The sequence below is a fragment of the Mangifera indica genome, chromosome 19 (genome assembly GCF_011075055.1).
Source record: "Mangifera indica cultivar Alphonso chromosome 19, CATAS_Mindica_2.1, whole genome shotgun sequence".
Lineage (NCBI taxonomy): Eukaryota > Viridiplantae > Streptophyta > Magnoliopsida > Sapindales > Anacardiaceae > Mangifera > Mangifera indica.
In genome coordinates this window covers 1,843,822-1,871,257 of record NC_058155.1, presented here as the reverse complement: position 1 = coordinate 1,871,257, position 27,436 = coordinate 1,843,822, and the positions used below count along the sequence as shown (strand labels likewise).

The 27,436-nt window shown below is 34.2% G+C and overlaps 1 protein-coding gene across 1 annotated transcript; it reads right to left on the bottom strand.

The window, feature by feature from the left end:
* LOC123203690 (agamous-like MADS-box protein AGL11) lies at positions 1-27,436 on the bottom strand. Its single transcript, XM_044620136.1, has 7 exons — positions 27,145-27,436; positions 4,794-4,869; positions 3,131-3,192; positions 2,382-2,481; positions 2,069-2,110; positions 1,938-1,979; positions 1-141 (listed from the first exon to the last, which is right to left on the bottom strand). The coding sequence occupies exons 1-7, from the start codon at positions 27,360-27,362 to the stop codon at positions 1-3; spliced, it is 681 nt and encodes a 226-aa protein (XP_044476071.1). The 5' UTR covers positions 27,363-27,436.

Below are 27,436 nucleotides of genomic sequence, written 5' to 3'. Positions count from 1 at the left end.
TTAGAAGTGAGAGTATGCAGTCTTAGTATTTTCAATCATAGTTGGACTGAAGAAATTTTGAGAAGCTAATTCATGAACTGCATTTAGCTTTGGTCCAGTCACTATGTTGTTTGCTTGATGAAACCTCTCAAATTCAGCAATCTGACGTTTAGGAAAGAAAACAATAAAAACAATACATGTATGAAAGAGCAAGAAGTCAATAAATAAATATCAATTCGTGTTTACATAAATTCAGACATAATACTAATGGTAGTTAATAGATAATGGGACGTAATTATGGGACATAGTTATATTTTAATGTTGAAGAAAGTCCATGGCAAAATAACGGAGGTATTGCTAATGTGATATCACAGATTGTTTTATTAAAATTATAATAGAGTTTTTTGTCTCAAATTGTTTGTTTAAAAGATTTGCAAGAGATTTTTCCCTTATAAATAGATTTTTTTGCTTTTAGATGTGGTTATCCCAAATGGCCAAAGACATTGATGGAATAGCAATAGGCTATTAAAGGGTATACCAGAGCTTATCACAAACTTTTTTCTTTCAAAAGTCATATAGGTGATTGATTTATTGATTGGGTTTTAGAGTATGCCACTTTAGGTTGAGCTAAACCAAATATTTATGTTTTCATTTGTTTTGGGCTTGCCTCTATTTCATTGGTTGGTTTGGGTGTTGCATTCTAGCAAGTGGTATGGGATTAGTGACTTGGAAAAAGAAGATTTCTAGTATTTTGCAAATATTGTTAAAGGGTTGAAAGATGAGTCAAAGGAGAATTTCTTGGATTGTAACTTGAATCTTCTCCCACATTGCTTGTGTTAAAGAAAGTTGTAAAAGGGTTTTTTTACTCCACATTATTTGTTTAGAAGATATGTAAGGGTTTCTTCATTATAACTTCGTGGTTGTCTCTAGATAGGGTAATCTCAAATAATGAAAGGCAATGATAGAATAGCAAGAGGCTATTAAAGGGTGCAATCGAACTCTTTATAATTCAGTAGTTGAAATGAGTTTTTGTAATTTTTTTTTTTCATTATAAAAATCACACTGAATTTGCTCTTCCAAAAGTCATTTAGTTAATTTATTCATTGATTGGGTTTTTAGAGTAAGCCACTTTGGGTAAGGGTAAGGCTAAAGCAAATAATTTGTTTTAGGCTTGCCTTTATTTTATTGGTGATTTTGATGTTACATCCCAACAAATGGTATCAGAGAAATGTCTGTGACTTAAAAAGAGGCAAACCAAATTTGAGAAAGAGCTTGAATCAAGGAAGGAGTTCAAGACTTAATTGATGAGAAGATCAAAGACAGAGGTAAATGTTGAGGGGTCTTCCAGTATTTTGCAAATGTTGTTGAAAGGTTGGAAGAAAAGTCAAGTGAGGAGTTGTTGGGATTGTGCCTTGAATTTTGTCCCACATTTCTTGTGTAAGAGAAAGTTGTAAAAGGGCTTTAGGTTCCACTTTGTTTGATCGAAAAAATTGTAAGGGATCTTCCCTTATGGTGAAAGACACTAATAAAATAGTAAGACACTATAAAGTGTGTTATGTGGTTTTTTTTCTTGTGATCAATAGTATAAAATATTTTTTGTGATTTTACTCATTTTAAAAATCACAAAATTGTAAGAAGTATCATGAATTTCCTCTTTCAAAAATCATATAATTGAATGATTTATTGATTGAGTTTTAGAATATATCACTTTGAATTGAGTTGGAGCAAATATATTTGTTTTGTTTATTTTGGACTCACTATTTTATTGGTAGGTTTGGGTGTTACATCCCAACAAAATCAATTGGAAGACAGATGAGAAACAAACAAAATGTAGAACTCTAAGGGTGATGGCACGGATAACGTGGTACCCCTGTGGCATTCTAGATGTTGTTACACTTACATCGGCATCGCCATATAGTAATATTTTATATCATCATCTAGAAGAGGATAAATCATACCTTAGAACAGAGAAACATGTTTTCATTTTCTAGCTCAATCTGAACATCAATCAGTTCATAAGAAGTTAAAGGCATGGTAATACAAGAAATTCTATAAAATTTGGAAGGAAAATAAAGCTAGATTGTAATATCCTTTTCTGAAAGTACTCAATTTCAGCTAGCAAAATTTTATGCTGATACAGAAATGAGAAAAAAGGAAGCAAAATATTAAAACAAAATAAATAAATAAGGGTGCACTTATAAGTTAAATAAATTTATTACAATTTAAATCAAGGTTCAGCTCTTTTGAAAGAGCTGCTTGAGAAAGAATATAACCTTGACGTACATTTAATCTTCTCTCTCATCTTTTTACCAATGGTCACCAATTAGTAGCAAATTTAAGCCCATGAGAAATAGTTATTAATTAGTAGGAAAATTGAGAACAAGAAGAACTGCAAATTTTACCTTCTCCGACTTGATTCTTGTAAGGCCTCGTGCAAGCCCATTATCCAGTTTTTTCAGCCCCTTCACAGTTAAAGCGCTCAAAGAATCACCCATTAGTTGCCTTCAAAGCAAAGTTATTTGAGCTACTAATGTGTACTTACAAACTCAGATAACTGAATGTTACACGGGTAACAGCAAGTTAATGTAACTTACTTCTTAGGTATAACTAAAGAAAGTTTACAAAATATGCATAAATTTATGTATAAATAATAACTGTTATCATAAAATTAGATAATATTAAATTACAGAGAAAACAATACTTAATCATATAGTGACATATCATTGTTTATATACAAAATTATGTATATTATTTATGCACATAATTTTATTATACTATTTAAACTTACTCGATTAAAGATTGAAACGCTAGTAGAGGAATAATAAAAGGGTTTTAAATTGCTATTTCAGATATTGTAACAAAGAAATTGTAATTCAATGATATTTCAGGATTATTTATTGTACTTTCTCAAACCTAGACTCAATAACGCCCCATTACTTGGAGATTAATATGCTTGAAGCCTTTAAAGGGATTATTTATATTACGATGAAACTCTATGTATTTAATGCTTTTATTTTCTGCACAACATATGAATTTCCATTATTGAGAGTAGATTGAAGAACACTCCACGTATTTATTCAGACTGAATCTCGTTATGAACTTTCTGGCAAAGTAATTAAGAGCATATAAAATTTATGTTGAATTCTGCCACCTGTTCGAGTTCTGCAACACCTGAATTTGTTGCCGGAGCTTTGCTGATTCCTGCTGATAATACTGTATTTATTGGTCACATTAAACATAACAACACAAAAGGTTATTAAATTCCGTTTAATTATAAATGCTAATGATAAATAGCAAAGTAGCATAGAAACTTATAATAAGGTGCGTTTTCATATTTTGGAAACGTTTCCATTTTCAAAACTCTATGAAATTTGTACGAAATATTTTCGGTTATTTCAACGCGTTTCTTTTAAATAAAAAATCGTGAAATCCATTAGACGTACATCTTTTGTATTTTCAAATTTAAAATGTCTTTAAATCTTATATTGAATTCATCTCATCTCTTCTTCACTCTTCGATGTATTACTCATTTCTTCTCAGATATGTTATATAGATTAATATGTATTATTATTATTTTCTTAAATATCTATATGTACTTGTTAAAGAACAATTTACAATAGTTTTTATTGATTTCATTTTATAGTATTCTTTTGTTTCATTTTTTTATTATTTATTTTTATACTATACAAATTTATATATTTTTGTTATAAAAATTTGATATTTATAAAAAAAAAAAACTCTTATATTTTTCATATTTATAAGTTTTTACACGTTTCCGTTTTTTATATTTTTTAAAAAATACATTTTCACGTTTCTCCGTTTCCATTTTCGTACTACATAGATAAATAGCAATTAACAACTGAATCAAAAACCTTCTGAATTATCTAACGCGATGCTATATATTCATACTAAGTGTTATATGCTTCTAATGAGAAATTAAATATTAATGATTTCTATCATTTACGGAACATTAGTATTTCCTTGGCCATATTGACTTTAAAAGTATAAGAAATTCGCTTATTTTAAAGGCCAAAGGACTATTTCCCACCCAAGGTATGCTGATTTCACAAGATTCCCCCCGTTAACTTTGAAAATCTCATTTACCCACCTGTGGACGGTTAAAACTAACGGTTTCAAGGGTAAAATAGTTTTTTTGTCTATATTATAAAAAATAAACTTAAATTAGATTTAATTTTCACCCCTAAACCCTAAAAACTAACAGTTTCCCCCAACCCAAGTTTTAAAAAACAACATTTTCCCCCTATGGTTTTCAATTTTTTAGATTCAATTTTTCGGCGTCGTTTCTTCCTCTCCTATGACCTCCGAGCAACACCTCTTCCTCTCCGATGCGGTCTCCTTCTGGTGGCTCTCCTGGGAGTGGTCGACGACGAAGACTCCTCGTCGACGACCACTCCTAGGAGAGCCGTCGAAAGAAGACCCTGCTAGAGAGGAAAAGGCATTGCCTGGAGGTCGCCGGAGAGGAAGAAACGACATCGAAAAATTAAATCTGAAAAATTGAAAACCCTAGGGGGGAAATGTTGTTTTTTAAAATTTGGGTTGGGGGAAATGTTGTTTTTTAAAATTTGGGTTGGGGGAAATGGTCATTTTTTAGGGTTTAGGGGGAGAAAATAATATAACTAACGGGCTCAGTTAATTTTAACAGCCCATAGGTGGATAAATGAGATTTTCAAAGTTAATAGAGGAGAAACTTGGGAAATGCACATACTTTGGGTGGGAAATAGTCCTTTGGCCTATTTTAAATTTTCTAATAACGTGTTAATATTATATGAATTACATATATGGAAACAACAAACCTGAGCATTGATCTCTATGGAAGAACCTGTATTCAACTTATCTGAAGACGCCTCCTTGAACCTCTCTATGACTGACCTTGCTGTATGCACAATGAAAAAAAGAAAAACCGTCATGCTTCTAAACTTTGAACAGAAGGATAGAAGAAAGTCGAAGCTTGATAAAGTATAAATATAAGTGCATATATATTAGTAGATATGTCCCTATATATATTTTTTTTAGGGAAATTATAAAAAATGGCCAAAATACCCTCCCACCAAGCAAAAATGCCCATGACTTTTTCTAAAATGCCAAAATTACCCTTCCTCTCATTTATATAAACCCTTCTCACTCACTATGAGGGGTTAAATGAAATTTTATTAAAATTAGGGGGGTATTTTGATAGTAAACATTGTAAGGGCATTTTGATATTTCTTATTTCATAACTTTTTCTAAAATACCAAAATTACCCTTCCCCTCATCTATATAAACCCTCACTCACTTTTATTACACACACTTCTTATATCACTCAAACACTCACTCTCACTCTCATTTTTATTCAAAATCAATTAGTAGGGATTCGTTCAGACGGAAGACGTTCGTATTTCTGAATTCGACTTGAAAAAAGACTATTCATCAAAAAAAGGTATTTATACCAATCTTAGCCTAAAACTTAATTTTATTTGTTAAGTCTAGTTTATATGTCATAATATAGGGATTAAATATAATGTTAGACAAATATGGGGGTTAAATGAATTTTAGATAAATATGGGGTTTTTTTTGATATTATACAATATGTAAAGGATTTATATAACATGTTAAGAATAGATAGATATTACTTTGATAGAAGACAACATACAAGGGTGTTAAATAAAGAAAGAGATAATTGAGGGGTCAAATGAAATGGTATTAAAATTTGAGGGCATTTTGATATTAACCATTGTAGGAGCATTATAAATGAAATTTTAGGTTTTTTCGAATTTCACCGTTTTAGGATATATCGATTCGTATTTTCCAGATTTCTGAAGAATTTTTCAATTGTTGGCATTCTAGGGTATTTCAACTTTTAGAATTCGAATTTCAGTTCCGTTTTTTCGAATTTTACTGTCTTAGGATATCTCGACTCGTATTTTCTAGATTTTCGAAGAATTTTTCGATTCTTGCCATTCTAGGGTATTTCAACTTTTAGAATTCGAATTTCAATTCCTTTTTTTCAAATTTCACCGTTTTAGAATATATCGACTCGTATTTTTCAGATTTCTAAAGAATTTTTCGGTTCTTGCCATTCTAAGGTATTTCAACTTTTAGAATTCGAATTTCAGTTCTATTTTTTTGAATTTCACCGTTTTAGGATATATGGATTCGTATTTTTCAGATTTCTGAAAAAATTTTCGATTCTTGTCATTCTAAGGTATTTCAACTTTTAGAATTCGAATTTCAGTTCTGTTTTTTTGAATTTTACCGTTTTAGGATATATTGACTCGTATTTTCTAAATTTTCGAAGAATTTTTCGATTCTTACCATTCTAGGGTATTTCAACTTTTAGAATTCGAATTTCAGTTCTATTTTTTCAAATTTCACCGTTTTAAGATATATAGACTCGTATTTTTAAGATTTCTGAAGAATTTTTTGATTCTTGCCATTCTAAGGTATTTTAACTTTTAAAATTCGAATTTCAGTTCCATTTTTTTCAAATTTCACCGTTTTAGGATATATCGACTCGTATTTTCCAGATTTTTGAAAAATTTTTCAATTCTTGACATTCAAGGGTATTTCAACTTTTAGAATTCGAATTTCAGTTCTATTTTTTCAAATTTCACCGTTTTAAGATATATAGACTCGTATTTTTAAGATTTCTGAAGAATTTTTTGATTCTTGTCATTCTAAGGTATTTTAACTTTTAAAATTCGAATTTCAGTTCTATTTTTTTCAAATTTCACCGTTTTAGGATATATCGACTCGTATTTTCCAGATTTTCGAAAAATTTTTCAATTCTTGACATTTAAGGGTATTTCAACTTTTAGAATTCGAATTTCAGTTCTGTTTTTTCGAATTTCACCGTTTTAGGATATATCGACTCGTATTTTCCAGATTTTTTAAGAATTTTTTTATTCTTGCCATTCTAGGGTATTTCAACTTTTAGAATTCGAATTTCAGTTCTGTTTTTTCAAATTTCACGGTTTTATAATATATCGACTCATAATTTCTAGATTTCTGAAGAAATTTTCGATTATTGACATTTTAAAGTGGGAGAAGGACTATTTCCCACCTAACTTTTGATGCGTTTTCAAAATGCCATCCACGGCAGATGAAAATCCACTTTTTCCACCTATGAGCCGTTAATATGGATGATATCTGTTTGCATAAGGGTAAAATGTCCATTTTACCCTTGTTAGATGAAATGACAAAAATACCCCTCAATTTAGTCTGTAAAATTCATCCCAAAATTGATGTGAGGGTTTTACCATTCACCCCCCTTAGGTTTTAGAAACTAACATTTCACCTTACCTAAAGTTTTTAAACTTTGAAAACTAACATTTTCACCCCCAAACCTAGGGTTTCCATATTTTTCAAATACAGCCACCCCCCATAACTTTCAAAACTAGCAGTTTCACCCCCATTCTTCAACTTCATCTCTTGACGGCGGTGGTGCGCTGAAGAGATCTTCATCTCCTCGTTGCACGGTGCGACGAAGAGACGAAGATCTCTTCGTCGCACCACTATGCGATGAAGAGGTCTCTCTTTGTCGCTCCACCCAGACGACGAAAGACGACTCTTCGCCATCCTTCGTCGCTCATCTCGTCGTCCAAACGCTATGACAAAGGACGACGAAGCGTCGTCCTTCGTCTGTTCTTCTAGATCTGGATGACACTTCATCGTCCAGATCTGGGAAACGAAGGGTCATCCTTCGTCATCCTTTATAGTCGAAGATGGGAGATCAATCGATTGCGTCGATCGTCAGTGGTGGCCGGAGAAGGAAGCAAACCCTAGGGGTGAAATCTAAACTTTTTAAACTTTGAGGATGGATTAGTTATTAGTTTTTAAAACCTGGAGGGGGGAAATGGTAAAATTTTAAAGTTTTAAGGTTTTAAATAGTAAATAACGATTTTGCCCCTATCCCTAACTAAAAAATTGGACGGCAATTTGGTCATGGGTGGGAAAAGTGGATTTTCATCTGTCGTGGGTGGCATTTTGAAAACGCATCAAAAGTTAGGTAGGAAATAGTCCTTCTCCCTTTTAAAGTATTTCAAAGTATAGAATTTGAATATCTATTTCAAAGTATAGATATTATAAAAACGTTTTAAATAGAACGTTAAGAACAGATAGATGCATTTTGATTTAAGATAACATATGATGGTGTTATATAAATTGTTAAATAATTATATAGGGTTAAATAAAATATTAGAAAAATATGAAGAATTTTTTTTATATTAATAATTGTACGACTGTTTTACATAATTATTACAGATTTTTTTGTTATGAATGAATAATTATTTTCAAAAACTTGTCATTGCAGGATTGATAATTAAAATGGATGGTTATGCATCGGTTCGTTACCAGGGAGAATGGATTCAAGGTGACAACAACACAATGAAATATGTTGGAGGAGCCAAACAATTGATTAAAATCCCTTATGGAACAACATTTTGAGGGATTTATTAAGTTTTGAAGGAGTCTTGCAGTAATGATCCAATGAAAAACTATCTTCAACTATCAATGAAGCCAAGAAAAATTGAGCTCAACTACCCCGTACAGATCCAAAATAATGAAGATGTCCAGAGTCTTATTGATATGTCCCAGTACTTACAGGAATGTATTCTTGTTTTTGTTACATGTACCCCAATTGAAGGGCAACAGGGAGAAGATGAAGATGAAGATGAAGAAGAAAGTAGTGGGGTTAAAAAAGAATACGACTTGGAAAAATTGATTGATTTTAGTAATGACCCGTTGTACATTGCAAACTCATGGGCTCATGGAGAAAAAGATAGAGTTCCCGACTGGGGTGATTTTGATGGAAATAATATGCCCAATATTCCTTTAGAAGGTGTAGAGCTTGAGTATATGACATCAGTTACCGAGGGTATAGATAGTTTGCAGCTTGAAGTTCCTATTTCAGGTGGTGGAAATTATTCTGGGCCATTTTTTGACAATGTCCCCACTGATCCATTTAGGTGGCTTCTTGATTTTCCTCCATAGCCATCAACATCATCAGGTGATTCCAGATCAATCCGAGAGGAGAATGGTGTAAAGGTTGGTGATATTTTCCATAATAAAGTCCAATTGAAAGATATTGTGAAGCAATTCACCTTACTTAAAGGATTTCAATTTGGTGTAAAAAAGTCTGACAAGAAACGGTGGGAAATCAAGTGCAAGGCTGAAAATTGTGAGTGGTATACACATGTAACCAAGTCCACAGTCGGTGAAGTCTGGGGGATCAACTCTATGAATCTTACCCACATATGTTCAGTTGATCAAATCATGCCACATCACAGACAAGCTGGGGCCCGAGCTTTAGGTCAATTAATGAGATCAAAGTTTGTGATGATTAATCGAATTTATTGGCCTAAGGAAATAATTGTTGACATCGTCGACCGATATAAAATTGATATTTCATACTCACAGGCTTGGCGAGCAAGAAATTGGACTATAAATTCATTGAGGGGTTCACCGGAGGAATCATTTATGCTTTTATTAGATTATTGCTACAATCTACAACGTACTAATCCGGGCACCGTTACTGCTATTGAAACAGATGATGACCATCGATTTAAGAATTTTTTCATGGCATTAGGATGTTCCATTTATGCATTTAAAGAATATCTCCGCTCGGTTATTTACATTGACGTTGCATTCCTTAAAGGTCGATATCTAGGGCATTTATTCATTATAGTGGCTCTTGATGGTAATAACCAGATATATCCCATCGGTTTCGATGTCGGTAAAAAAGAAGATCATGACACGTGGTGTTGGTTTCTCTAGAGAATTAAAGAATGTATCCATGACCTATCTGAGTTGGCAATAATCTCAGATCGACATCATGCTATATACTCGGCAATGGCTGAAGTCTTTCCAGATGTCCACCATAGATGTTGTTGTTATCATCTTTTGTGTAACATGTGGGCAAAGTATAAACGAGACTCAAAGGTATAGTGTTTTAAACAAGTAGTTAAAATTATAACAGTTTATCCTTTTCATACATTTTGATTATACTCAGTTTTCATATTTTTTACCACCTTACAAGTTGCAAGTGCATATTGAAGAGCCGCAAAATCATACACAGAATCAGAATTTGGGGCGATGAAGCAATCTCTTGACTCGATGAACCCTCAAGTTAGAGCTTATCTACAGGATGTCGGATTTGAGCGTTTGAGTATAGCGTACTTTCTGGGACATCGATACAACATCATGACTACTGATATTGCTAAGTCATTTAATGCCCTTGTTAGACATGCACAGGGCCTACCTATAACAATGCTCTTGGAGTTTATTTGTGGTACCATGTAGCGATGGTTTTACAAGAGGAGAACCCATACAAGTAAGTATCAAATCATTATTAATTAAAAGTTTTTTCTCATGTACTTTTTTCTCCTTTGTTTTGGTTATTACCAAAGTTTTTTCTCTTGGAGTTTATTCGTGGTACCATTTACTTTTTTCTCATGTAATATTTTTTCAAATTACAGATGAATGTCCTAACTTTATCACCCTTTGGGCGGAGGACAAGATCAGCAGTCGTCTATCAAAGTCTACAAGTCTGGAGGTTCGACCGATTATACCTACTCGGTATTAGGTTGTCGGATTTGGTGGATTCATAGGTATTGTAGACTTTGGTGAAATGTCTTGCACATGTAGAAAGTTTCAGCTTTCACGTATTTCGTGCAAGCATGCCATTGTTGTTGCACGACATATGAGGCTCACGAATGTTAATGCATGGGTTCATCCATTCTTTCGCATCGACATATACCGTGCAATATATCAAGAACTTGTCAATCCTCTTGGAAATTTGCACTCACTAGAAGAAAGAGTTATATTGCCCCCCGTCCTCGATAGTCGTCGTCTAGGTCATCCATCCAACAGAAATCGACGTCCGTCGCAGGAAGAAACTGTTACACGGTTAATTTACAATTGTTGCCATGAACCGGGGCATGCACAAACCCAATATAAATCCCCAGCACCAGTCCCGAGCTCCGCCCCGCAACGTTCATCTAAAAAAGGCAAAGGAACAAGATCTTGACATGCTTATATGATTCTTCATTGTTGTACTTCAGTTTGATGTAACCGATGTATTTTTATTATTGTTTCAAATGTGTAATTGTATTATCATGTGATGTAATAACTTAAGTATAAATAATGAGTTATTTGAGTATATCTTTATTTCATCTAATTGTTTCAAATGTGTAATTGTTTGAGTAATCCTACGTTTTTATAATTAATCGTTTGTTGCTGGATAGTAACATCACTCAAATCACATATAAAATGAAATCAAATACATATCTATATATAATGACAGATAAAGTACATCATACACATACGCACATACAATAAATATATACATACGAACATCTGAAGAACGATAAATAAACAATGAGCTAACTAAATATACATCCGTGAGCTACTCGATATAATGAAAATACAACTGCGACGCTAAACGACGATGCATAGAGGTAGACGACTCTCGAGGAAAATCGACGCTACGTGACAATGCCAAACACTCAAAAAAACGTAACATAAACACACCACAGTCAACGGAGTCCAGTCCCTGCTGAGGGACATCCGTCGCTCGTATAAAGCGAGGGGATCACGTCGTGGAGTCTATCCAGAAGCGGTCCAAAAACTCGTCACCTCTAATAACGCGAGTATGAATGTCATATACAGTCGCATGTGTTGCTCAAGAGACCCCATATTCCCCGAATATGATACATTCGAATCGTATACTGTAATCGACCACTCACAAAAATCTATAACTTCGGCCGCCCAATGTGCGCAGTCGAAGTTTATAGGGATGTAAACCTATAAACAGTGACAATTTTTAGTTAATTATATACTAATTCAACTAATTCAATGTAATGAAAATACATATATACTATACCTGATCGACCATCCCCCATGGTTTGTACAACAATCCCAGGGTGTACGCTGCCTCAACCATCCTCATGAAGAGCCCCGAAAACTCAAACTCCTTAAACGGTGTGGTCTGCCAACTCTTCCAAGCCATCTCAATATGGCCTCCGAAAAATGTGTGGGCAGTCGTCCAACGCTGTGAAACAGTCGCACGGTAGTCGTCCTGGTGCCGACGTAATAAAGCCAAAAAAGAATCCACATGCTAAAATGGTATAAACAAGTTCACATGTGTTAGTTATTGATAAATACATCAAACTTTCTCTGGAATTATATATTATAGACAACTTACATTGTCGGTCAGCCACTTGCGCAACTCTATCACGAGCCACCAAAAACTGTGCTTTGACTTCGACCCGATGAAGTAGACATCATGTGCGTTGGAAGCCGCAGCTCTGGTGTACCACGTGAGGAAAGATTCCTCACGCTCTGAGGTAGATGATGGAATGGTCCTAAGTTGCCGTTTCACCCTCCCTTTGAGTGGATTTGTATACGGAGTGTGAACCAACGGACCCTTCCAGACGATCTGGCCACGTGCAGTACGAATCAACTGCATGATCTCAAAAAACAATTAATTCATCATTTCATCCTACATAACAATTAGCATTAATCGATTTATTTTACCTTCTTCATGTATGCAAGAGGAGGTTTGACTGGAGAATCCACCACGCGTGCTCCCTCGGAAAACTGGAAAATTGTAATTTTGAACATCTCAGTGACCAATATATATGAATATTTATATACTAAGTATAATTGATATACCTCAATATGGATGGCCTCAGAAACGTCCTCCTGGAAGTCGTCCTCCTGTGAACCAATATCCACTATTTTTTTTATTGAGCTCGGGATATCAGCAGGTAACCATAATCGCTCGTCCTGAAAAAAAGTCAAGACATCATTAAATAAACAATATAATTGAAAAGACAAATCAATCAATGATATTTTTTAAAAAAAGTTAACCTCAACTTTCGGGGAGAACCCTCGATCGATAATATATCAATGTCGGTTCCCTATATGCATGAAAAAGGCTTAATGGTAAATGATATTTCATATAAAATATAATATCTATAATAATTAGCATACCTCAAGTGGAGGATCTGAAGCAACTAGAGATCTGATCGGATGGTCTTCATGAGGAAGACCCTATACGAATGTATATACCCTATATTAATCGATAACCGAACAATCATAAAAATAAAGTTCCATTGATAAGTGACATACCTCAGCTCGGATAGGTGATGCAACAGAAGGGCTAACTGGTGCCTCCTCATGGCGACTACCCTCATATAATAGTAATAATAACTTAATCAGTGACATTTCATATATAAAAATATTATAATATAATAACGACATTAAATATAAATTTCAAATGTCATACGAACCTTGTGTGGCTGATGGGATGGTATTGCGGTATCAATGGGGGATGTCGATCGGATATCGTCATCCCTTTCCTGTACAAATGTAATAATAGTTGTCAAACTAATAACATTGTAGACATTATTTATAAGTAATAAATTAAAAGTGGTTTTACAACCTGAGCGACGGGGGCTGGATATGTACGCGTGATGATGTCCTCTAAACGAGCCATACGATCTTGTAATTGAGTCATCTGGGAAGAGACATCATCACGTAATCGAGTCATCTGGGAAGAGACATCATTGCAAAAACTCGATATCTCACGTAAAATCGTAGCACCCCAGTACGCTAATGTAGTATCTAATGTAGAAATACTGGGTGATACGGATGGGGGACACTGCTCGGTGGCAGGATGGGTAGTACGGTCCTTCACTCTAGGATGGTCTGTTGTCCGTGGGCTCTGAACTCTAGGGGAACATAAAGGCTGCTCCATAACAGGAGGTTGAATAGGCTTCTCCTGTGTCTTAGAAGTCTCGACAGGTATATCTAAAGGTCCTAAGGCTGGAAAAGCCCTATCTCTGATCAATGGAGGAACCGAAAAAGATGAGGAGGAATCAGCATTGGGTAAACCGGTGTACTCACGAATCTCAGAATACCATGGCACACCCTCCTCAATCGATGATGGACGAAGGGGGAATATGACATCCTCCTAATGATGAAGATATATAAGTCAAAATAATTGCAACATCATATTAATTAATCGACTTATTAATTAACGAGTACATACTAGATTACCAGTGAAAATACGACCTATATGAGTCCAACTAGAGATGTCTCGCGTACCCCACCTAAACATCCGTGGGGACGCATAGAGATCAACAAGGTCAATCCAATCATATAACGTGTCTAAAGTCTCATATATCCAATACTGCAATATAATCATTTACGATTTAAATAAATCAATTTATATTTTTTCAATTAATATATATAAATAATAATATAAAACTTACCTGAAATGCAAAAGGAAATCCGTAGAGGTCGTATTTACTGATTTCAGGCATCTGTCCAGAACAGACTCTCTCACTCGTCTGTGACATAGACTCGTATGTCATCTGCCACACAGTAACGCCCTAGAGGTAGGAATTAAACCCGTCCAAATGATCAACTAATTGTAAGTAATTCGTAGACACCTTCTTTCGTCAATCATTCCCCAACAAAACCATGTGAAGAATATACAACAAGGCCATCTTGACAGTGTCAATATCGTCATCCCCTCATGGCCTCAATAAGAAAACACGCTTTATGTCATTATATTGCACCTTCGGACAACTGTGAAAGTTCGTTTCCCTAATCTTATGTCCAGAGGAGCGACGAATATATGAAGAAACATCAGTCCGTCGGTTAAACGAAAGACTTGTCACCAACGCAAACTCAAACGGGCTAAATCTCACATCAACCCCGCTAACCCTAAACCAAAACTCGTCTCTGGCAAAGGGTGGATGTAGCTATCGTAGTAGAAATGCATGAACCAATATCCCGGAGAATTTGGTTTCAGGTAAACGAAGAAGATACCCGAAACATGTCCTCTCAAATAGTTGTAGCTGATCCGGGGTCAATGTAGAAGTAATCCTAGATAATGCGGTGCACTGTGCACGACATATCACATCTGCCCGAAAGTGTCTGGACTCATCGGGGATTCGCAGCTCGCTGTCAATTCGTTTTCTTTTGCAAGAAATATCCTCTAACAATTTTAAAAATTCGTAAGACATTCATAGAAACAAATATGTAAACATATGTATTCGTGGAAAAAACATAAAAAGATGAAAAATACAAAATAATCAAAAAGGAAATGACAAAACTTAACAAATAAGATTTAAGTGCCTTAAAATGGTGCAAATTAAATAACGGAACTGAAATTCGAATTTTATACGTTCAAATACCCTAGAATGTTAACAAACGAAAATTATTCGAAAATCAAGAAAATACGAGTCGATATAACCTAAAAAGGTTAAATTCAAAAAAACTGTAATGAAATTTGGATTCTATAAGTTGAAATACCATAGAATGTTAACAATCGAAAAATCGATCGAAAATAAAAAAATATGAATCGATATATCCTGAAAGGATGAAAATCGAAAAAATGAAACTGAATTTCGAATTCTATACTTTGAAATACCTTAAAATGACGAAAATCAAAAAATCATTCAGAAATCTTTAAAATACGAGTCGACATATCCTGAAATGGTGAAATTCGAAAAAACGAAACTGAAATTCGAATTCTATACTTTGAAATACCTTAAAATTAAAATGACGATAATCGAAAAATTGTTCGAAAATCTTTAAAATACAAGTCGATATATCTTGAAATGGTGAAATTCAGAAAAACGGAATTGAAATTCGAATTTTATACGTTGAAATGCCTTTTAATGTTAACAATCGAAAAATTGTTGAGAAATGAATCAATATGAATCGATATATCCTAAAACGGTAAAATTAGAAAAAACGGAACTGAAATTCGAATTCTAGGCGTTGAAACGGCAAAATTTGAAAAAACGAAAATGAAATTTGAAATCTATACGATAAAATACCATAGAATGTAAATAATCGAAAAATCGTTAAATAATTTGAAAAAAATACTCAATTTATCCTAACACGGCGAAAATCGAAAAAACGGAATTGAAATTTGAACTCTATCAGTTGAAATACGTATGAATGTCACTAACCGAAAAATCATTTGAAAATTTGAAAAATACGAATTGATATATCATAAAAAGACAAAATACGAAAAAACGAAACTGAAATTCAAAAACACGAATAAATATATCCTATAAACGAAAAAATCAAAATATTGAGTTAAAATTACATCATTACATCGTAAAATGTGTCCAAAAGCACCAAAATTCAAAAATTCGAATATCAAATTTGAAAATTACATATGGAAAAACCCTAAAACAGAAAAACGGATATAAAATTCGAAAACTACACGATCAGAAACCCTAGATAAGAAAATTTTCAATTTACCCCCTCATGAAAATTCCTATTAAAAACAGGTCCACTGTCACGTGGCAAATTTCAGAAAAACCCGTTGTGACCCAACATTTGTGAAATGTCTAAAATACCCCTATATATAAACAAGCCAAACTTTCATAATTCCCACTGTAAAATGCCCACGATCACTGTACAAATCCAAAAAAAATAGACTTTTCTCCCACTGTGAACCGTCGCCCACTGTCATCCCGCTGTCATCCCACTGTGAAGCCATTTCCGACGATTTCCTTGATCTCCGACGATCGAAAATGGTCAAGAAGGTTAGTATACCTTCCGTGATCTTGTTTGAATCAAGTTATTGTTCATATTATTGAGATTTGAGTGAGATTTTGTGGTTTGAAATATTAGGGTTTGCGATTTGAACAATGCTTAATATGTTTTGATTCTTGGTTGTTTTTATTAAATTTGTTGAGAGGTTTTGTGTTAAAACATATGTAGATTCGATTTATGTTGAAATTGGAGGTCGAAATGAGCGATTTTTGGCCGAAAAATGCGTCGGAAGTCATCGGCAGTGCAACAGTGGAACAGTGTTTTCCACTGTAAGGACGAACAACCCACTGTGACAGTGGTTAGGGGGGTTAAGTGGCTTTTTAAAAATATTAGGGATTCGGTCGTCATTATTAGTCCACTGTAGGCGTTTCTGAAATTTGCCATGTCACAGTGGATTGGGGGGAAAATTAACATTTTGAAACTGTAGGGGCGGTAATAACTTCGAAAATTACTAAGGGGCAAGGATAAATATTGGACCTGCTGTAACAGACATTTTTTCAGGGGGTAAATTGATATTTTTCACATCAAGGGTTTCTCAACGCGTAGTTTTCGAATTTTATATCTGTTTTAAGATTTTTCAATATGTAGTTTTCAAATTTTAGATTAAGTTTCTCGATTTTTGTGCATCTTGGTCACATTTTACGATGTAATGACCTTGTATTTTTAAGATTTCCGAAAATTTTTTCGATTATTACCATTCTAAGGTGTTTCAATTTTTAGAATTCGAATTTCAGTTCCGTTTTTTCGAATTTAACTGTTTTACGATATATCGACTTGTATTTTTCTGATTTTCGAAGAATTTTTCAATTATTGTCATTCTAGGGTTTTTGAACTTTTAGAATTCGAATTTCAATTTCGTTTTTTCGAATTTCACCGTTTTACGATATAATTGACTCGTACTTTTCAGATTTCTGAAAAATTTCTCGATTGTTGCCATTCTAGGGTTTTTTAACTTTTAGAATTCGATTTTCAGTTCCGTTTTTTCGAATTTGACTGTTTTACGATATATCGACTCGTATTTTTCAGATTTTCGAAGAATTTCTCGATTGTTGCCATTCTAGGGTTTTTCAACTTTTAGAATTCGAATTTCAGTTCTGTTTTTTCGAATTTCACCATTTTACGATATAATCGACTCGTATTTTTTAGATTTCCGAAAAATTTTTTGATTATTCCCATTCTAGGGTTTTTCAACCTTTAGAATTCGAATTTCAGTTCTGTTTCTTCGAATTTCACCATTTTATGATATATCGACTCGTATTTTTCAGATTTTTGAAGAATTTCTCGATTTTTGCCATTCCAGGGTATTTCAACTTTTAGAATTCGAATTTCAGATCTGTTTTTTCAAATTTCAACGTTTCATGATATATCGACTCGTATTTTTCAAATTCTGAAGAATTTCTCGATTGTTGCCATTATAGGGTATTTCAACTTTTAGAATTTGAATTTCATTTCCGTTTTTTCGAATTTCGCCGTTTCACGGTATATCGACTCGTGCTTTTCATATTTCTGAAGAATCTTTCGATTGTTGCCATTATAGAGTATTTCAACTTTTAGAATTCGAATTTCAGTTTTGTTTTTTCAAATTTCACCGTTTCACGATATATCGACTCATGCTTTTCAGATTTCTGAAGAATCTTTCGATTGTTGCCATTATAGGGTATTTCAACTTTTAGAATTCAAATTTCAGTTTCGTTTTTTCGAATTTCACCGTTTCACGATATATCGACTCGTATTTTTCACATTTTTGAAGAATTTCTCGATTGTTGCCATTCTAGGGTTTTTCAACTTTTAGAATTCAAATTTAAGTTCCTTTTTTTCCCTTTTAACTGTTTTACAATCTTGAAATCTTATTTTTAAAATTTTTCGATTACCTTTTTTATTGTTTTGTATTTTTTTTCTTTTTATGATTTTTTCATGAAGACATTTGTTTACATATTTGCTATTTATGAATGACTAACAAATTTTGTAAATTTTCGCAGGATATTTCTCGCAAAAGAAGACATGTTGAAAGCGAGCTGCGAATCCCCGATGAGTCTAGACACTTCCGGACAGATCTGATATGTCATGCACAACGCACAACATTATCTACGATTACGTCTACATTGACCCCAGAGTAGCTACGACTATTTGAGAGGACATGTTTCGGGTATCTTCTTCGTTTACCCGAGGCCAAATTCTCTGGTATATTAGTTCATTCATTTATACTACAGCAGCTACGTCGATTCTCTGCCAGAGATGAGTTTTGGTTTCGGATTAGCGGGGTTGATGTTCGTTTTAGCCCGTTTGAGTTTGCTTTGATGACGGGTCTTTCGTTTAGTCAACGCATTGATATTTCTTCATATATTTCTCGCTCCTCCAGTCATAGGATTAGAGATACGTACTTTCGAGGTTGTCCGAAGGTGCAGTTTCATGACCTAGAGCGTGTTTTCTTGTCGAGGCAGTGGGGGGATGACGATATTGACGCAGTCAAGATGGCCTTATTGTATGTTCTTCACATGGTTTTGTTAGGGAATGATCGACAAAAGAAGATGTCTTTAGAGTATTTACAATTGGTTGATCATCTGGACGGGTTTAATTCCTACCCCTGGGGTGTTCCCATGTGGCAGATGACATACGAGTCTATGTCACAGGCAAGTGACAGAGTATGCTCTGGACGGATGCCTGAGATGCATAGATACGACCTCTACGGATTTCCTTTCACCTTTTAGGTTAGTTTTAATTTATTGATTATATATATTTATTTGAAAAAATATGAAATGATTTATTTAAATCGTAAATTATTATATTGCAGTATTGGATATATGAGACTCTGGACATATTACACGATTGGATTGACCTCATTGATCCCTATTCGTCCCCACGTACGTTTAGGTGGCATACGCGAGACGTCCCTAGTTGGACTCATATAGGTCAGATTTTCACTGGTGATCCGGTATGTACTAGTTAATTAATAAGTCGATTAATTCATTATATGTTACAATTATTTTGACTTATATATCTTCATCATTAGGAGGATGTCACATTCCCTCTTTGTCCATCATCGATCGATGAGGGTTTACCATGGTACGCTGAGATTCATGAGTATACCGGTTTACCCGATGCTAATTCCTCCTCATCTTCTTCGGTTCCGACGGTGACTAGAGATGGGGCTTCTCCAGCATCAGGACCTTCAGTTGTACCCGTTAAGTCTTCTGAGACACACAAGAAGCCTATTCAACCTTCTGTTATGGAGCAGCCTATATTTTCCCCTGTAGTTTAGAGCCTACGGACGACAGACCATCCTGGAGTGGAGGACCGCACTACCCATCATGCCACCAATCAGTGTCCCCCATTCGTAGCACCCAGTATTTTTACATTAGATGCTATATTAGCGCACTTAGTTGCTACGATTTTACGTGAAATATCTAGTTTTCGTGATGATATCTCTTCCCAGATGACTCGATTATGTGACGATATCTCTTCCCAAATGACTCGATTAGAGGATCGTATGACTCATTTGGAGGACATCGTCACGCGTACATATCCAGCCCCCGTCGCTCAAATTGTAAAACCACTTCTAATTTATTACTTATAAAAAATATCTATAGTGTTATTATTCTGACAACTATTATTACATTCGTATAGGAGAGGGATGACGATATCCGACCGACATCTCACATTGATACCGCAATACCATCTTATCACCCACACAAGGTCCGTATGACATTTCAAATTTATATTTATTGTTAAATGTCATTATTATATTATAGTATTGTTATATATGAAATGTCACTAATTAAGTTATTATTATTATTATCTTAGGGTAGTCGCCAGGAGGACGCATCGGTTAGCCCTTTTGTTACATCACTTGTTCGAGCTGAGGTATGTCACTTATCAATGGAACTTTATTTTGGATTTTGTTCGGTTATCGATTAATATAGGGAATATATATTCGTATAGGGTCTTCCTCATGAGGGTCATCTGGTCGGATCTCATATAGGTTTTTTAGATCCTCCACATGAGGTATGATAATTATTATACATTATATCGACTTTTAGATGTGATATTATATTTTATATGAAATATCATTTACCATTTTGTCATTTTCATGCATATAGGGAACCGGTATTGATATATTATCGATCGAGGGTTCTCCCCGAACACCTTCCCCGAAAGTTGAGGTTAACTTTTTTTAAAAAATTTCATTGATTGATCTATCTTTTTAATTATATTGTTTATTTAATGATGTTTTGACTCTTTTTCAAGATGAGCGATTATGGTTACTTGCTGATATCCCGAGCTCGACCAAAACGATAGTGGATATTGGTTCATAGAAGGAGGACGATTTTGAGGCCATCCATATTGAGGTATATCAATCATACTTAGTATATAAATATTCGTATATATTAGTCACTCAGATGTTCAAAATTACAATTTTCTAGTCCGCCGAGGGAGCACACATGGTGGACTTGACCGTGATTCAGGATTCTCCAGCTAAACCTCCTCCCGCATACATGAAGAAGGTAAAATAAATCGATTAATGCTAATTGTTACGTAGGATGAATGATGAATTCGATTATTTTTTTGGATCATGTAGATGATTCGTACAGCACATGGTTGGATCATCCGGAAAGGTTCACTGGTTCACACCCTATATACGAATCCACTCAAAGGGAGGGCAAAAAGGTAACTTAGGACCATTCCATCCTTTGCCTCAGAGCGTGAGGAATCTTTGCTCACGTGGTACACCAGAGCTGCGGCTTCCGATGCATATGATGTCTACTTTATCGGGTCGAAGTCAAATGATAGTTTTTGGCGGCTTGTGGTAGAGTTGCGCCTGTGGCTGACTGACGATGTAAGTTGTCTATACTATATAATTCGAAAAACAGTTTGATATATTTACCAATAACTAACACATGTGAACTTGTTTATACCATTTTAGCATGTGGATTCTTTTTTGGCTTTATTACGTCGGCACCAGGACGAGCACCGTATGACTATTTCCCAGCGTTGGACGACTGCCCACACATTCTTCGGAGGCTATATTGAGATGGCTTGGAAGAGTTGAAAGACCACACCGATTGACAAGTTTGAGTTTTCAGAGCTCTTCACGAGGATGGTTGACGTAGCGTACACCCTGGGATTGTTGTACAAACCATGGGGGATGGTCAATCAGGTATAGTATATATATATTTCTATTCTTTGAATTGGTTGACAAGAACGATAATTAACTAAAATTTGTCACTGTTTATAGGTTTACATCCCTATAAACTTTGACAACACACATTGGGTCGTTGGAGTTATAGATTTTCGTGAGTGGTCGATTACGATATATGATTCGAAGGTATCATATTTGGGGAATATGGGGACTCTTGAACAGCGCATGCGATCGTATACAACATTCATTCTCGCGTTATTAGAGGCGACGAGTTTTTGGATAGCTTCTAGGAGGACTCCACGACGTGATTTCCTCACTTTGCATCGAGCGACAGATGTCCCTCAGCAGGGATTGGGCTCCGGTGACTGTGGCGTGTTTATGTTATGATTTTTTGAGTGTTTAGCGTTGTCACGGAGCTACGATTTTCCCCGAGAGTCGTCTACCTCTACGCATCGACGTTTAGCAGTGCAGTTGTATTTTCACTATATCGAGTAGCTCACGGATGTATATTTTGTTGACTCATTGTTTATTTGTCGTTCTTCATATGTTTAGATGTATATATTTATTGTATGTGCATATGTGTATGATATACTTTATCTGTGGTTATATATGGATATGTGATTTGAGCGACGTTACTATTAGGCATGAGTTGATATATCCAAAAATGATGAAATTCGAAAAAACAGAACTGAAATTCGAATTCTAAAAGTTGAAAAATCGTAGAATGGCAACAATCAAAAAATTCTTCGAAAATCTGAAAAATACGAGTCAATATATCGTAAAACGGTGAAATTCAAAAAAATGAAACTAAAATTCGAATTCTAAAATTTGAAAAACCCTAGAATGACAACAATAAAAAAATTCTTCGAAAATCTGAAAAATACGAGTCGTTATATCGTAAAATGGAGAAATTTGAAAAAACGGAGCTGAAATTTGAATTCTAAAAGTTGAAATACCCTAGAATGGTAACAATCAAAAAATTATTTGAAAATCTGAAAAATACAAGTCCATATATCGTAAAACAGTGAAATTCGAAAAAATGAAACTGAAATTCGAAAAAACGAAACTGAAATTCGAATTCTAAAAGTTGAAAAACCCTAGAATGGCAACAATCGAAAAATTCTTCAAAAATCTGAAAAATACGAGTCGATATATCGTAAAATGGCGAAATTCAAAAAAACAGAACTGAAATTCGAATTCTAAAAGTTCAAAAACCGTAGAATGGAAACAATCGAGAAATTATTTGGAAATCTGAAAAATACGAGTGGATATATCATAAAACGGTGAAATTCAAAAAAACGAAACTGAAATTCGAATTCTAAAAGTTGAAAAACCGTAGAATGGCAACAATAGAAAAATTCTTTGTAAATCTGAAAAATACGAGTCAATATATCGTAAAACGGTGAAATTCAAAAAAACGAAACTGAAATTCGAATTCTAAAAGTTGAAAAATCGTAGAATGGCAACAATAGAAAAATTCTTTGTAAATCTGAAAAATACGAGTCAATATATCGTAAAACAGTTAAATTCAAAAAAACAGAACTGAAATTCGAATTCTAAAAGTTGAAAAACCCTAGAATGGCAACAATCGAAAAATCCTTCAGAAATCTGAAAAATATGAGTCGATATATCGTAAAATGGTGAAATTCAAAAAAATGGAACTAAAATTCGAATTCTAAAAGTTGAAAAACCCTAGAATGGCAACAATAAAAAAATCCTTCGAAAATCTGAAAAATATGAGTCGATATATCGTAAAATGGTGAAATTCAAAAAAACGGAACTGAAATTCGAATTCTAAAAGTTGAAAAACCGTAGAATGGCAACAATCGAAAAAGTCTTCAGAAATCTAAAAAATATGAGTCGATATATCGTAAAACGGTTAAATTCAAAAAAACGGAACTGAAATTCGAATTCTAAAAGTTGAAAAACCCTAGAATGGCAACAATCGAAAAAGCCTTTGGAAATCTGAAAAATATGAGTCGATATATCGTAAAACGGTTAAATTCGAAAAAACAGAACTAAAATTCGAATTCTAAAAGTTGAAATACCCTAGAATGGCAACAATCGAAAAATTATTCAAAAATCTGAAAAATACGAGTCGATATATCGTAAAACAGTGAAATTCGTAAAAACGGAACTGAAATTCGAATTCTAAAAGTTGAAAAATCGTAGAATGGCAACAATCGAAAAAGTCTTCGGAAATCTAAAAAATATGAGTCGATATATCGTAAAACGGTTAAATTCGAAAAAACGAAACTGAAATTCAAATTCTTAAAGTTGAAAAACCGTAGAATGGCAACTATCGAAAAAGCCTTTGGAAATCTGAAAAATATGAGTCGATATATCATAAAACGGTTAAATTCGAAAAAACGAAACTGAAATTCGAATTCTAAAAGTTGAAAAACCTTAGAATGGCAACAATCAAAAAATCCTTTAGAAATCTGAAAAATATGAGTCGATATATCGTAAAATGGTGAAATTCGAAAAAACGAAACTGAAATTCAAATTCTAAAAGTTGAAAAACTTAGAATGGCAACAATCGAAAAATCCTTCAGAAATCTGAAAAATACGAGTCGATATATCGTAAAATGGTGAAATTCGAAAAAACGGAATTGAAATTTGAATTTTAAAAGTTGAAATAACCTAGAATGGAAACAATCGAAAAATTCTTTGGAAATCTGAAAAATACGAGTCGATATATCAAATGGCCCCCAAATTTCAATAATAGTTCATTTGACCCCTCAATTATCTATTCCTAAAATTTCATTGAGAAATTTATAATGCTTTTATAATGTTTAATATCAAAATACCCCCTAATTTTAATAAAAAATTTTTAACCCCTTCTAGTGAGTGAGGATGTTTATATAAATGAAGAGAAGGGTAATTTTGGTATTTTTAAAAAAGTCATAGGTATTTTTACTTAAGAATAGTGAATTTGGCCATTTTTACTTAGTGGGAGGGTATATTGGCCATTTTTAATAATTTCCCTTTTAAAAAAGCTAATTAACCCCCCTAACCCATGGTCAGTGTCTGCTGACCGTGGGAGAATTCGTTTGACCGTGGGAAACATTGTTCCCACGGTCGGACTACCGATTGCTTCGGCAACCATTTTCGGCCAACATTTGGTTGTTTCGGCCTCCGATTTCCACATAAATCAAATCTAAATTGAGTATAACACAAAACCCCTCAATCAATTCAACAAAAACAACCAATAATCAAAACATTTTAAGCATTGTTCAAAATCGAAACCCTAAAATTTCAAACCGCAAAATCTCAATCAAATCTCAATAATATGAACAATAACTTGATTCAAACAAGATTACGGAAGATATACTAACCTTCTTTGCCATTTGCGGTTGCCGGAAAGCAAGAAAATCGGTGAAAATCTGGTCGGTCGTGGGATTGCCGTGGGAGAGTGGGAAAATTTCAATTTTCTTTGAATTTGCACAGTGAAATCGCAAAGATTACCATGGGAAGTAAGTAAATTTGTTGTGTTTATATATAAGGGTAGTTTCGTAATTTTCCCAGACCCACGGTCACGTGGCAAATTTCAGAAAAACCCGTCGTGGGCTTAGGACTCTCCCCCGGCTCCCTAATATTTTAAAAAAGCTAATTAATCCCCCTAACCCACGGTCAATGTCTGTTGACCATGGGAGAATTCGTTTGACCGTGGGAAACACTGTTCCCACGGTCGGACTGCCGATTGCTTCGGCAGCCATTTTCGGCCAACATTTGGTTGTTTCGGCCTCCGATTTCCACAAAATCAAATCTAAATTGAGTATAACACAAAACCCCTCAATCAATTCAACAAAAACAACCAAGAATCAAAATATTTTAAGCATTGTTCAGAATCGAAACCCTAAAATTTCAAACCGCAAAATCTCAATCAGATCTCAATAATATGAACAATAACTTGATTCAAACAAGATTACGGAAGATATACTAACCTTCTTTGCCATTTGCAGTTGTCGGAAAGCAAGAAAATCGGCTGAAATCTGGTCGACCGTGGGATGACCGTGGGAGAGTAGGAAATTTTGAATTTTCTTTGAATTTGCACAGTAAAATGACCGTGGGAAGTAAGGAAATTTGCTGTGTTTATATATTGGGGCAGTTTCGTCATTTCACAAAACTTGGGCATTTCCGCGTAAACCTGAATATTTTAGGCAATTTCGCTTAAACCCCTTTAATTTTGGGTATTTTTATAATTTCCCTTTTTTTTACGACTTTTTGTCACCAGAAAATTTTAAACAAAAAAGTGAATTTCAGTCAAGCCTTTTAAAGTGAAGAGAACTGACAGAAGAGATATGATCTAGATTCTAAAACTGGAAATGAAGAAAAAATAAGATACTTAGATTGATCAATAATGAAAAAGGAAAGGGACAGAACAACTGCATGCCTTTTACTGCCACAAGTAAACTCTTATTTGAATTTTTAGTTTTGTTTTCTCGTGAAAGCAAAAATATTGGTTTCAGAATTCTCGCAGGTAGATTGGAATTAGAAAAATCTTATTTCAGTTTAAGCTTCAGGACTTGAACATACATATAAAAGAGATTTAAAGGAAGAATTAAGGAGATAAAGCCCTTGTATGAACATTCTCACTCATGCAAAAAAGTACTACATTCTTTCAATGTGCGCAGAGAACAAAAGTATAAAGAGGTTGAGACATTAGTGATAAGAAAAAGTACTACGTTCTTTTAGACATAGACGATCTTTTATAGAGAAGTGCATCAAAATTCACGCGCTTGTATACTCATCAATTACCAAATAAAGTAACCCTCGATAATTTAGGTTTCTCTTTTTCTGAATCTAAGATTTTCGTTGGAAATATTGAATCCATCAGTTTGACCCTGACAAAGATAAAATGCAGATCTCATATATAAATCTTAAGAGTTTCATTTTGTTTATACACGGATTCTCACGTATCAATGAACAAAAATTGAACAAATGAAACAACTCTGGGATTAGAGCTCAAGATCCAGAAGTTGGTTGCCCTTTTTGTTGCTCCTGTCAATCAAACTATGGTGGAGCAAGTATTTAAACGGTATATTTTGAGATTCATATTGCGAAGGTTTACAGGGGAATGAATCTTAGACATTAAGGGGGTCCTTAGTACTCAAAGCCAATAAAAAAATTTAGATCATAAAACTGTCAACTACACTGATAATTTTGTGCTGAGGGAATTTTTTTTGTGAGTCCATTCTGAACCCAATCTACCAATACCCTTTTGTTCTAGATCACATTATACATCGATCAGAAACAGTTCATTAGAATGACCGAAGCAACAGCTTGGATCTATGCATGAAACCATGAATCATACAAAAAGTGATCCAAAGGTAAAGCTTATAATAAATAAAAATGAATCCAAAGAGAATACATAAAAATTCAAAGTGCAAGGAGAGATATAGGACAGATATTACGAAGATCACAAGATGAGAAGAGAATATTACTTGCTGTTGGAGTACTCAGAGAGGCGGCCGCGGCTGGAGACAACGATGAGGGCAACTTCAGCTTCACAAAGAATTGAAAGTTCATAGGATTTCTTCAACAGTCCTTTCCTCCTCTTGCAAAACGTCACTTGGCGGTTTGTTGTGTTCTCAATTCTCTTTATCTCTATTTTTCCTCTTCCCATCTCTGCACCAACACTCGTGAAAACATCCATATACATATCAAAATTTGTTTGGTGCTACTTATTCAATCATTCCTACTGATGAATCCCCACAAAACTATTTAAGAAAATTA